General features: G+C 42.3%; 1 protein-coding gene across 2 annotated transcripts in view; it reads left to right on the forward strand.

The window, feature by feature from the left end:
- mocos (molybdenum cofactor sulfurase) overlaps window positions 1–13,971 on the forward strand; it is a 489,344-nt gene that overhangs the window by 436,565 nt on the left and 38,808 nt on the right. For both annotated transcript variants that reach the window (XM_085988161.1, XM_085988162.1), the window contains 2 exons: window positions 5,739–5,886; window positions 11,120–11,224. In XM_085988161.1, coding sequence (XP_085844287.1) covers window positions 5,739–5,886; window positions 11,120–11,224 — 253 coding nt within the window. The remainder of the gene's footprint in view (window positions 1–5,738; window positions 5,887–11,119; window positions 11,225–13,971) is intronic.

Below are 13,971 nucleotides of genomic sequence, written 5' to 3' on the forward strand. Positions count from 1 at the left end.
CGGTGGTCACTGCTACCAATAGTGTCATGGACAGATGCATCTGTGACAGGTAGATTGGTGAAGATGAGGTCAAGTAGGTTTTTCCCTCGTGTTGGTTCTCTCAGCACCTGCTACAGGTCCAGTCTGACAGCTATGTCCTTCAGGACTCGGCCAGCTCGGTCAATAATGGACATTAAAATCCCCCACCCAGATTTACATTCTGTGCCCTTGCTACCCTCAGTGCTTCTTCCAAGCGGTGTTCAACATGGAGGAGTACTGATTCATCAGCTGAGGGAGGGCGGTAGGTGGTAATCAGCAGGAGGTTTCCTTGCCCACGTTCGACTTGATGCCATAAGGCTTTGTGGGGTCCGGAGTCAATGTTGAGGACTCCAAGGGCCACTCCCTCCCGACTGTATACCACTGTGCCGCCATCTCTGGTAGGTCTGTCCTGTCGGTGGAACAGGACATACCCAGGGATGGTGATGGAGGAGTCTGGGACTTTGGCTGAAAGGTATGATTCTGTGAGTATGACTATGTCAGGCTGTTGCTTGACTAGCCTGTGGGACAGCTTTCCCAACTTTGGCACAAGTCCCCAGATGTTAGTGAGGAGGACTTTGCAGAGTCGACTGGTCATGTCTGAAGCCGGTGCCGAGTTGTCCGTCTGGTTTTATTCTTGTTATTCTTTTCTGTAATGGTTTGTTACAACTGAGTGGCTTGCTAGGCCATTTCAGAGGGCAGTTAAGAGTCAACCCATTGCTGTGGGTCTGGAGTCACACATAGGCCAGACCTGGGAAGGACAGCAGATTTCCTTCCCTAAATGACATTAGTGAACTAGATGGGTTTTTACGACAATCCGGTAGTTTCATGGTCACCATTACTGATACGCGCTTTTTATTCCAGATTTTTATTTAACTGAATTTAAATTCACCAGCTACTGTGGTGGGATTTGAACTCACAATGTCTCTGGATTATTAGTCCAGGCCTCTGGATTACTAGTCCATGCTACCATGCCCGTGAATAGAGATAAAAGATAATAAAGGATCAATCCCTCTAATAGGGGTAGTCTACAGATCGCCTATTACTGAAAGGGAGGTGGAGGAAGAAGTATGCAAACAAATTAGGGAAATGAGTAAAAAACATAGGATAATAATCATGGAGGATTTCAACTACCCTGAAGTTAATTGGCCAGAAGAGGTAGGTAAAGGGGATAAGGGAATGGAGTTCCTACAATGTGTACAGGACTCCTTTCTCACCACAGTGTAAGAATCCCGACAAGGGAGGATTCGCTACTGGATCTAGTAATGGGGAATGAACCAGGGCAGATAAGAGAAGTAAGAGTACGGGAACATCTAGGCAATAGTGACCATAATATAATACGCTTTAAGATAATAATTGAGTAGGCTATAAGTATGACAAAGACCAGGGAAACAGATTAGAGAAAAGCTGATTTTGAGGGGCTGAGAATAGAACTTGGGGGAAAAAAATTGACAACAATAATGGCAAACAATGATGTAGAACAGCAATGGGAAACATTTAAAATGGTGTTCAACAGAGTCCAGGAAAAATATATTCTGCTAAAAAGCAAGAATAAGCTTAAACACTAATGAGACACCATGGGTGAATAAAGACATAAGGGAAAATTGAGGGTAAGGAAAGAGGCATACACTAAGTATATGGACAGCAGGGGAGAGCATGACAAGGGAGAATATGAAGAGATTAGGAGAGGAGTCAAAAAAAATTAGAAAGGCAAAGAGGAACTATGAAATTAAATTATCAAGGAACAGAAAACAAAACAGTAAAATATTCTACAGGCACTTAAATAAAAAAAGGAAAGTCAGGATGGGAATAGGGCCACTAAGGGATGGACAGAATAAAATCACAGGTAGCGATAGCAAAATGGCAGAAACATTACTTTGCTTCAGTATTTACCAGGGAGACAGATCAGGTGGACATGACATCGGAAGATGAGATTAGCAATGATATAACTGCATTTAAAATAAAAAGAGGAGAAACATTAAATTAGCTAATCACACTCAAAGAGGATAAAACCCCTGCTCCAGATGGATTACATCCGCGAATTTTAAAAGAATCTCAGGAACAAATAGCAGAGGCACTTTTACATATATTTAATAACTTTTTAGAAAAAGGTGTAGTGCCAGAGGACTGGCGGATAGCTAACGTAATACCTATATTTAGGAAGGGAGATAGAACATGTTCAGAGAATTATAGACCAGTCACCTTAACATCGGTGGTAGGAAAAATAATAGGACCCTTACTAAAGGAGATAACAGAAGAACATCTGGAAATGAAAAATATGATAATGAGTCGTCAGCATGAATTTCAAAAGGGAAAGTCTTGCTTGACCAACCTCATTGAATTCTTAGAGTGAGTAGACAAGACTAATGCAGAAGATGTAATTTATCTAGATTTCCAAAAGGCCTTTGATAATGTACCACGTAATAGACTAATGAATAAGGTCAGAGAATGCGGAGTCAGGGGACAAGTAGCAGAAGGATAGCTAGCTGGCTTTAAGACAGAAAACAGATAGTAGGGGTAAAAGGTAGCTAGTCAGAGTGGCAGAAGGTGGAAAGTGGGGTCCCACAAGGATCAGTGCTGGGACCAATGTTGTTCACAATTTATATTAACGGTTTAGACTTTGGAATCAAAAACACAATTTCTAAATTTGCAGATGACACAAAATTGAGGGCGATAGTCAATACTGAGGAGGACTGCAACAAATTACAAGAAGACAGTAATAAACTTGCAGAATGGGCATATTGGCAAATGAATTTGAACACAGATAAATGTGATGTATTACATTTTGGTAAGAAAAATAAGGATGTCACATATTACTTGGAAAGTAAGAATCTAAATGGGGTAGAAGAGCAAAGGGATCTCGGAGTACAAATACAGAAATCACTAAAAGTTGCGACGCAGGTTAATAAGGCCATAAAAAAAGCAAACCAAGCATTAGGGTTTATTTCTAGAGGGATAGAATTGAAAAGTGGAGAAGTTATACTAAACTTGTATCGAACCTTGGTTAGACCACACTGTGTACAATTCTGGTCGCCATATTATAAAGGATATAGAGGCACTGGAGAGGGTACAAAAAAGATTTACAAGGCTGATACCAGAACTGTGTGGTTATACCTATCAGGAAAGGATGAACAGGCTGGGTCTCTTTTCTCTTGAAAAGAGAAGGCTGAGGGGTGACCTAATAGAGGTCTGTAAAATTATGAAAGATTTTGATAGAGTGGATATAGAGAGAGCGCTTTCACTTATGGGGAAGAGCAAAACTAGAGGCCATCAATATAAGATAGTCACCAAGAAATCAAATAGGGAATTCAGAAGAAACTTTACCCGGAGAATGGTGAGAATGTGGAACTCGCTACCACAGGGAGTACCTGAAGCGAATAGTATAGATGCATTTAAAGGGAGGCTGGATAAGCATATGAGGGAGAAGGGAATAGAGACTATGCTGATAGAGTTAGATGAGGAAAGACGGGAGGAGGCTCGAGTGGAGCATAAACGCTGATATGGACTGGTTGGGCTTAGTGGCCTATTTCTGTGCTGTATATCCTCTGTAATTCTATGTAATCAATCAAATTAGTCAAACACGATTTTCCTTTAGCAAATCCATGCTGACTTTCATTTATTAGCCCATATTTTTCCAAGTGACAATTAATTTTTTCCCTGATTATTGCAGGGATGTTTCCTTAACAGTACTAGTAAGATGGATAGCTGTGATTTATTGAATTTATTGGCAGGGTTTAAATGAGTTAATTCGGAAAATACTGAAGATTTATTGGCAACACTTTCATTGGGTGGTTGATCAAACGTGCATTAATGTCAGATGTTTCTATGAATGTATTGTCAAAATATCAAAAGGTAGCAATTGGAAGTCTTTCTACGGCCAATTTTCCTCTGTCTTGCGCTTGGCAGAAAAAGGCATGGAGACTTGTTATACCTGTCTACAATCCCTTTGCGATGCCCAGAGATGTCTGGAAGTCCTCCAGGGAGCGAGGTGGAGTACTTGCACTTACAACAGGTGCAAGTACTGAAATATTATGGAAACTAGTGGATTTACCATGGTACAGCCCACTGAAAGTCCAGACAAAGCAAATTTCTCTTAGAGTGCATTCCAAAAACAGGGCTAGTAAAAGTTCTGCACAAGCTTTGAACTAAATTATTGCATAGTAATGCCTTCACCTGAGGTGAAGAGAGGCTGGAGGGCACCCTGGAGGCACAACCTCGGAATAGCATTTAAAGATCTGAGCAGGTCTGGGTGTCAACTTGTGGGCAGTCAAAAAGTAAGTGACTTCTTTCCATGGGACCAGCCAGATAAGGATTTCGGGCTGGAGGCCTTCTGGCTCCTGTTTTTGGATTGCTGCATTTCTTCCCCAATTTCCAAGCACAAGGGATGGGCTCGCCTATAGTACATCTGACTGATTTAATTGATCTGAACACACGGTCATGGTTCGGCCATTTTTTTCATGGAATGGACTTGGACACGAGCTATGTTAAGATGTATTTTTTTCGAACAAGATTATCTAAAAGAGGTTAGATTCCCAAGACAACCCCTTGCTGAATTGCGGATCAGGAGACAGGCGAATGGTAATGACAATGCGGATGGGAAGTGGTTTCTCCGAGACCCAAACAATGAACAATTCATAAGCTATGTCTGGTTATTCAGAAGGACATTTCGCACCTTGGCATTGGAAATCTTTTTTGATCTCTGTGAGAGAAGCTTTTAAAAATCACAACACAGACACCAAGAGGCAGTTGAGCAACAGAAGGTTGCAACCGGACTAAACTGTTATTCCTGAGGCAGGACACAGTACAGAGAGATTGTGCTTTTAATTTGAGTGAGCTATTCTACCAGACTGGACTAGCGCTCACATGTTGTATTTTTGTAGCAGTATGCGGACAGATGTTGTACAAATTATATCAAGTGACTCTCATCCATCTCGTTGTTCTAAGTTTTCCCTACTGTGGAATAAAGCAGCTTCTGATTTTGACCAAACATCACCACACCCGGTATTAACTGGATCCACCTTCAGTGAAATTGAAGGAGTACATACAAGACACAGAAATCCAGTCCAGATCACAAGGAAGTTTCATTGTTACGCTCCTGGGTCCCCCTCCAGCACAAATAGATAAAGGGCAATGGCAGTCAACCTACATAAAAATATGGCACTCAAACTGCATAAAAGAGCGACATGACATCATGAAGACATCCAAATTCGTAACACCCACCCATACAAACGGGTTCAGGCCAGGTCTGGCAAAGCGCACTTCAGGTATATGCCTTCCGGCTTGCACCCTGGCGGTAAGGGGAAGGTGTAATGTCAGCCCCAGTGTGTCACAAAACCCTCTGATATATCACGATTGTGGCATAATGTAAATTGTTGTTACTTGGTGAGTAAAGATTATTCAACTTTGCTATAATGTCTTGCTCTGTGATTTAGTTCTTCAATGACTCCTAAACTGAGTGTTAGAGTGAGGGGTTACTGAATTTACTATCCTAAAAATAGCACATTTTGGGAAACATTAGAAAAAAATTGTTAACATTTCAGCAAATTCATTGTGGTCAGTTTGGTAAAGGTTATTTTCTATGAGGTTCTGGGGTACATTTCACTATCTCTTTTTCAGTATGTATGGTTTTAGAAGCTGCTGATTATTTGAGGTATTTCTCCAGATTATCTCCTCATAATGCCAAGTCTTTGTTGAATGTGATTGTCCTTCTGTATTTGTGGCAGAGATAGAACAAGAGATGCTAATTCTGCTGAAGCATTAACAACTGAGGAACTAATCCATCGTTTTCGTGCCAACTTTGTGATAAATGCAATGAGGCCGTATGAGGAAGATGACTGGGCTGAGATGGATATAGATGGCGTTTCTTTTCAGGTGAATAGAAATTTTCACACGAACTGTTACATATATTTATATAAACCGTTTCAAGCATGTCTGTCACAATTCAGATGACACACTCCAAAATATCAAAAATAAAAAAGCGAAAACAAGCAATTTTTTTCTGACCTGTAACCAGAGACTTACAAGCACCGAATAAACTCTGCAATGTTCCACTACCACAGAATCTATTTAGACTATGTACACACAGAGAGTACCTGCACAGTAGCCTTTAAAGGGACTGCCCAAGTTAGCAGTTAAACATCACATCCATTTTCCAGACCCCAGATTACCTGTGAATAATGCCATAGGAAATCAATGAGTAACAACTTAGACATTTATACATAAATTTGTCTGATGTCGTTTACCAAACAGTTTGCTCACAGTATATGGAGACACCTAATATCTAGATAGTGTTATTTTTCTAATAAAGCTGTACCTCATTATTGTTGATCTATTCAGTCTTTTTACTTTTCTTAGAACATGGGTCGGAAATCTCTGCAGAGCTGCTCCCACTCCACTACCATAACCTTGGCGGAAACGGAGCTTCCGCCAGACTGCCAGTGAAGTTACGGGAGCAAAGCGGGCACAGCTCTGAGAAAATTGCCGGCAAGGGACTTGTTTATATAAAAACAGTCAATTTAGAAGATTTGCCTGGTGCAGTGTGTTGGCACAGTGGGGGTGAGCCCATGATACTGCGTTCTCAGCGGGGAGTTGCTTGTAGGGTATGCAGGTCGGAGATACGGCTAAAACACTGAAGCCCCGATTCTCTAACTCGCTTTCTTTGTGAACCACGGCTCCTATCTGGCAGCACAAAATCACCCCAACTTTTCACCTCGAGGACATTAGTTTTATCCAGCTCAACCTGATAGATTGAAAGTTTCTTCTCTGTAAGGGTCACATGTGAAATTAGTTTGGTCTGTCTCAACCTAGTTCCAAGTGGGTGTGAGTTCACAATCCTGCATATAATTCAGCATTAATTGGCCCTAAATTGGTAAACTTTTTCAGAGAGGTTACAAACATGGCTGATATGGAAAATGTCACACTGATGCAGTTGAGATGTTTTTCTGACTTCAGAAATTGGGATTAGACATATTGTTGGAAGGATTAAAGATCATAATCACAAAATAGTTATAGATAAGGAAAACCATTCAGCCAATCTTAATTCTACTATCCAGAACTTACCTAAAATCCTCCCATTGTAGCCTCCAATTGTTTCTTAAATGATTCCATGGTTTTTGTTTCCAATATTCTACCTGGAAGTCTATTCCACATCTTAATCATTCTCTGAAGAATTTCCTGATAGCAATCCTACATTTACCTTTTACTAGTTTGGACCTGTGTCCTCTTGTTCTACTCTTGCAATTTAATTTAAATGATATTGTGGGTTACTTTTTCTATTTCCTTAACAATCTTATCTGCCTCTATAACATCATCTCTCAGATGCCTTTTTTCCAGGTGATAAAGTCTAATGGGAAGAAATTGGGCTCATTAGCACCCGTGTTTGGGCGCTACGAGTGCCCTTACAGCTCCAAAATTGCATCCATGGCGCACGCACACACTTGTGGGGCATATCACGGCGGATGCCATATTGCTGCAGGGGTTAGTGAACGTCCGCCAGAAGTATGCAGAGCCGGCAGATCATGATGTCAATCAGTGTGTAACACTGATTTGACGCTAGCGGTGCCATTTTGGAGCTCAGTGCTCCCTCTCTTAACCTTGCAAAGCTGAACACTCGTTCAGCAGCAGGAAGGACCCCCACCAGCGCTATTTAAAGGGATCATCAACTACTTGCACGTTAGTTGTTGGTTGATTTCTTCTGGCTGTTGTTACAATTCTACAAGTGTTTGGTGCTTTCTATAGTTGTTTCAATTTGCGAAAGTCTACAAGGTGCTGGTGCTGTGGCAGGTGCTGAAGGACATTTTGCTGACTTCAAGGCTTCTGCACACAGTGGTCTTAGCGGAACCCAAACTGGGCATCAGTGAGCAGGTTATTGGTGAGTAAGTGCCACTTGATAGCACTGTCAATGACATCTTCCATCACTTTGCTGATGATTGAGAGTAGACTGATGGGGCAGTAATTGGCCAGGTTGGATTTGTCCTGCTTTTTGTGGACAGGACATACCTGGGCAGATTACCAAAGCTCCTAAAGAATTTACAGACCATGCAGATCCTATAAATATGTTAGTGCATGAATAGAGTGCACTTAACTAAAGAGACAGTAGGAGAGTTGTGCCAGATACTGTATGAAAACTTGCGGCCAAGATCATCTACCCAGACAGTTCTGCCTGTGGCTGTGAAGCTGATGACCACACTCAATTTTTATGTCACCTGTTTATTTCAAGCAGCCACAGGGGACCTGTGTAATATTACCCAATGAGCCGTCGGGCTTGCATTCATCAAGTATCTGATACACTTTTCAGGTGAGCTGGGAAATTCATCCAGTTTTGCATGGCCGCAAAGCACAGCAGCATGATAGGGTTATTCAGTTAGAAACATAGAAAAATAGGAGCAGGAGTCGGCCATTCGAGCCTGCTCCGCCATTCAATATGATAATGGCTGATCCTCTATCTCAATACCATATTCTCGCTCTCTCCCCATATCCCTTGATGCCTTTTGTGTCTAGAAGTCTATCTGTCTCCCTCTTAAATATATTCAGTGACTTGGCCTCCACAGCCTTCTGTGGTAGAGAATTCCACAGGTTCGCCACCCTCTGAGTGAAGAAATTTCTCCTCATCTCAGTCCTAAATGTCCTACCCCATAATCACATTGCTGGCTTCCCGATGCAGGGTGCAATAGTTACATAAAATTGCAAGCTCCTACAGTTAACCCCCTCAACTTTCTTAATAGAAAGGGCTACCACTCGTTGAAAGTCCAGATTGGGTGTGACAACATTCAAAGAGTCTTTCACGTGAATGCCAGGTTTGCGGGAATTTGCCATAATGCCTTCTTCCTCATGAATTATGTTCTACCTGAGCTCTTCAAGGAAGATAGTCAAGTGAATGGGCATGAATATGGATAAAAGTTGCAAGAACAGCAGCTGAGGAATTAGGTATGAACTTCTACCAGAGTAGTCGCAGAGAGAGAACCATTGGGATCTTAAAGGAGCACTTTCACTGCCTTGATAGATCAGGAGGAGCTTTGCAATATGCTCCAGATCATGTATTGCACATATGGTAGCTGCATGACTTTGTAATCCAAAAAGGCCTGTACATGAAGATTCCTGGGTAGGTGGCCTTAGCTGCTTTGGAGGCAGAACAACATGGAATAGAACGTCAAGAGGACCATCATTCAAAGAACCCCTTAGTGACAGCTGCATGGGCATCAGAACCCAACCTATCTGTGAAATTTTCTCAACTGTTTAACCATCTACCTTTGTCATCACTGCCGTTGCTGCTTCTCCCACCTTCACATAAACTCCTTCAACCTAGTTCCCATCCTAGAGCATCACATCAGACCTCTGACTTCACATGACCATGCAAGTTTATATCTTCTGATTGATAACTGACCAGAAATTAAGTGCACATGCTCCTCTATACAAGGAACTCAAAAGTGAACAGCAGCCATCCTGCTCACTGAATTTCCCCCATCTACCAGGTCTGTTACCTCCTCCAAGAATTCTGTAAGATTTGTCAAACACAATTGTCCCTTTTGAAATCAGTGTTGGCTACTTCTGTTTTCTCTATCCAGATACATGGTAATTTCATCCTTAATTAGAGACTCCAAAATTGCCCCTACCGCGGATGTTAAACTAACTGGTCTTTAATTACTCAGGTTAGCTTTATGTCCCTTTTTATGAACCCCTTAGCCACAGTGCAGTGTGAAGGGTTATTTGTGCTTCTGTTAATTTCAGAGTGTGAACAATGTACTGATACCCAAGGAAGAATAGTGCTACTGCCACCTCACTCCACATGGTACACCAGACAATGTTTGAGAGTTTCCCCCCCCCCATGAGCACCCCACAATCCCTTTTTCCTTTGGTGCATTTTGTTCAGGAGTGTCTGTAGATTGGTCTCAGTAAAATTATGTTCTGTTCTGCATTCTTTCAATGCCCTGCACCCTTCTTTGGGTGCCTCTTTGAGGTCCTCCATTTGAAGACATGTTTTGAAAGTGCTACAAAAACTCACATGGGTCCTCTATGACATATACCCTCAGCCTTGCAATATGTCCAGTACTTCCTCGCTGCTCCCCCAGCTGCCTGTTGCAATCTTCATACCATTCAGCCTTTTTATAAGCCTGTCATATACATTTTTGCACCCACTTGCACAGTATTCCTTGTGTTACATGGGAGTTGCATTACTAAAACACTAATGGGCATTTAACTTAGTTGATCCTGCGTTCTCTATCAAGGTCAGTGCTGCAGGCAATCGGTGGGCAGAGGTCCTGTTTGCAGGGCACAGCACCAGTGTAAATGGCCCTATGGATTTTCAGGGCCTATAATTCTGGAGTTGGATCCCAATATGCAGAATGTACTGGTGTGAGACCCCAGTGGAGATGCCATTTCACACTGTTGTGTGGAGGACAATTAATGTGCATTGTGAAGCCAAGTTATAAAAATGCTTGTGTGGTCCTTTGGACATCCTGCGCAACTTATAAATGTAAACAGAATCTCTCATGATATTTTGCGAGAGTGGAGGCTCCTCTGCTCAACCTTAAAATATTAAGGGGTAGAATTTCTGCAGGGGTTCCCCAATCTGGCGGAGGATCAGCAAAAACCCCAGAAAAAGGACATAAACAGCCATTTACACCATTTCCCCGAAGTTTCCCCCAATCTTCCGCCAAAGTTATGGGATCAATTGATAGAACGCCCACAGACGTTACTGGCAACTATATATGAGAGAATACCTTATATTCATAAGTCCATTCTACTTTAAAAAGAATTATTCCAGGCATGTTAAAGAGAAAACTATGAACAAAAGCACAAGGACTCAGATATACTTTTGAACTCCTAACATGAGAGTGTAGCATACAAAAGTGTAAAAACTGCTGTACATTCTTTGAACTGAAGTACTCCATGTAACAAATATCATGGATGATGAAAATTATATGATTGAACCACAGGTACAAATCTTTTGATTTCTCCAACCCACCCTAGCACTCATACATTTTCTGTTATCTAATACTCATACATTTTATTTTGAACTCGTTACCAGCATATAGTTGATTATGAATGACATGAGAAGCAGTCTATATGGCAGAAAATATTCACTATCATGACGAATATTTTGCAGATTGTAGGGCTGTGCAGCAGATGCCAAATGATTTGCATTAACCAAGAGAATGGAAAAAGAAGCACCGAACCCCTGCAGACTCTGTCTTCATTCAGGGACAGAAAGGTAATTGCTACCTCCTCTTTAAAAAAAAAGGAAAATATATTAAAACTGGCAATTGTGTAGCAGTTTGTTGTATTAAAGAGCAACCAAAGTAAAGTGTTTTGCAAGACGGGGCAATGATCCATTCAGAATGTCATCATTTCACTGTTCCTAATTTACTACTGTTAATCACATGCTGTGGTGCAGTGTGTTGGAACACCAGTAAACTGCACTCTGAAGCAGTGGGAAGTGGATTCAGTTTTTTCCCTAATTCTCTCCCCATTTCTGCCATATGCTTCTGAAGGCACTGATTCTTGTCAGTTCTAAGAGAGTTGGCAGCTCTCCGGTATCTCATGTCATGTGTGAGTCTAGTTAGTAGTTACATCAAGTCTACAGCACAGAAACAGGCCATTCAGCCCAACTGGTCTATGCCAGCGTTTATGCTCCACATGAGCCTCCTCCCACCGCTCTTCATCAAACCCTGTCAGCATAACCTTCTATTCCTTTCTCACTCATGTGCTTATTAGCTTCCCCATAAATGCATCAATGCTATTTGCCTCAAATACTCTTTGTGGCAGCAAGTTCCACATTCTTACCACTGTCTGAGTAAAGAAGCTTCTCCTGAATTCCCTATTGGATTTATTAGTGACTATCTTATATTTATGACCTCTAGTTTTGGACTCCCCACAAGTGGAAACATCTTCTCTATGTCTTTTCTATCAAACCCTTTCATTATTTTGAAGACCTCCATCAAGTATATCCTCTCAGTTCTGGTATCATCCTTGTGAATCTTTTTTGCTCATTCTCCAGTGCCTCTATATCCTTTTTATAATATGGAGTCCGGAACTGTGCACAGTATTCCAAGTGTGGTCTAACCAAGATTCAATACAAGTACTAACTTGTCATTCAACTGATTCTGACCTCAACCAATTTCCACACATATTCCTCTCCAGAAGGAGTCACTGAATAGTAGTAAAAGGCAGAGTCCTGCCTTTTTTTTTTAAACTGCTTAAAAAAAAATTGTATTGCAGCAAATAAAATGTATTCTGCTGCAGCCAATGTGGCTAATGTTGAAATCAGGATGTTCTGAGAATTAAACCTGCCTGCAAATTCCCAATTGAGATGAAAATGCCCTCTAAAGATTTAACATCAAAGTTTTATGCCTCCTATATGTTGAGACCTGATGATGTAAGTCTAGTTTAGTATATGGGAATCCTTTGGGCATCAGATTCAAGCTTCTCTAGTTATACTACGTTAGCTCAGTATGTGGCTGAAGAAAACCAGAGGGAAACCATCCCTTAGCGAACCTGATTTATACCAGCACTGATTTGGTCACTGTTACTTAATGGGTTGCTAGGTACCTTAAGCTATCTAGGCTCCATGGAAATTCAACATTGTTTTGCCTGTTTTTTGGATAAAAAATGAAGGAGAGAGGGTCGAATTCCCACTCCCTCCCTCCCTACCAGGTAGGGTTGCCAACCCTCCAGGATTGGCCAGGTGTCTCCAGGAATTGAAGATTAATCTCCAGGACACTGCTGCGAGCAGCCCTGGCGAAAAATCAAAGGGGCATTAAAAAAATTGGTTTTTTTTCATTTTCTTTGAACACTTCTGTTTACTGGCTATAAAAATATTAGCGATACGAAAAAAGGATGTTTGACTGACAGTCGAGAATCATCCAATTGGGTAATAAAGAATCATTTCACTTTCTAGTGATCCCACCACCAAACACATCTTCCCCTGACCCTCCCCTTTCAGCATTCCAAAGGGACTTCTCCCTCTGCGACACCCTGGTCCACTCCTCTATCACCCCCAACACCCCCTCCCCTTCACCCGGCACCTTCACGTGCAAGTGCAGGAGATGCAACTGTGATGAAATATGCCATTCATCAGGCACTGTATTCCCTGTGTTTAGTTTAGTTTCAGTTTCATTTCCTTACCTGTATTGTATTGTGTGTAGGGCTCCGCCCATACCTGGCCCCTACTTAAGCAGGCCCCAGCGTGTCTCACAGCAGTACAGCAGATCTCTGGATGAGAGACACTTCTCCAATGTGTATTACTTTCTGAGTTAATAAAAGCCTTGCTTTGCTCCGTTAACGTCGAGTCTCGGATTCATTGAGGCACATCAATTTTATTAACTCAATTTTCAACGCAATGGACCAACTCTTGAAACCCGAACGTTTGGATTTGGACCCGCATGCTTCGGACGCATCGGCACGATTCGGACACTGGTTTAAGTGTATGGAATTCTTCCTGGACAATTCCGCAGCCATCACAGGCGCTATGGACGCTGAGAGTATGAAACTCGGAATCCTGTGGAATTGGGTAAGCCACCGGGTTTACCCCCTCATCCAAGATGCCGACACGTACCCGGCCGCCTGCAACATCCTAAAGGCGCATTACCAGCAGCCTACGAACGAGGTGTACGCTAGGCATCTGCTCGCTACTCGCACACAGCGACCTGGGGAATCGCTGGATGAGTTCCTAGTCAACCTGAAAACGCTTGGCAAAGACTGCAAGTGCCAAGATGTAAAAGCCGCAGTGTACACTGACGAGCTTGTTCGTGATGCCTTTATCGCAGGCCTCAGCTCCACTTACATCCGGCAGAGACTACTGGAAAAAACGGGATTGGACCTGAAACAGGCTGTGGACACAGCGCGATCCCTGGATGTGGCCCAGAGAAACTCGGACGCCTACTCTTCGGCCCGCGCCGCCCACGCCGCCACGTGTGCACCAAGGGCGCCGCCATCTTGGAAGGCATCTTCCCCGCCCGG

The sequence above is a fragment of the Somniosus microcephalus genome, chromosome 5, assembly GCF_052327205.1.
Source record: "Somniosus microcephalus isolate GS21.2 chromosome 5, FLI_Smic_1.0, whole genome shotgun sequence".
Lineage (NCBI taxonomy): Eukaryota > Metazoa > Chordata > Chondrichthyes > Squaliformes > Somniosidae > Somniosus > Somniosus microcephalus.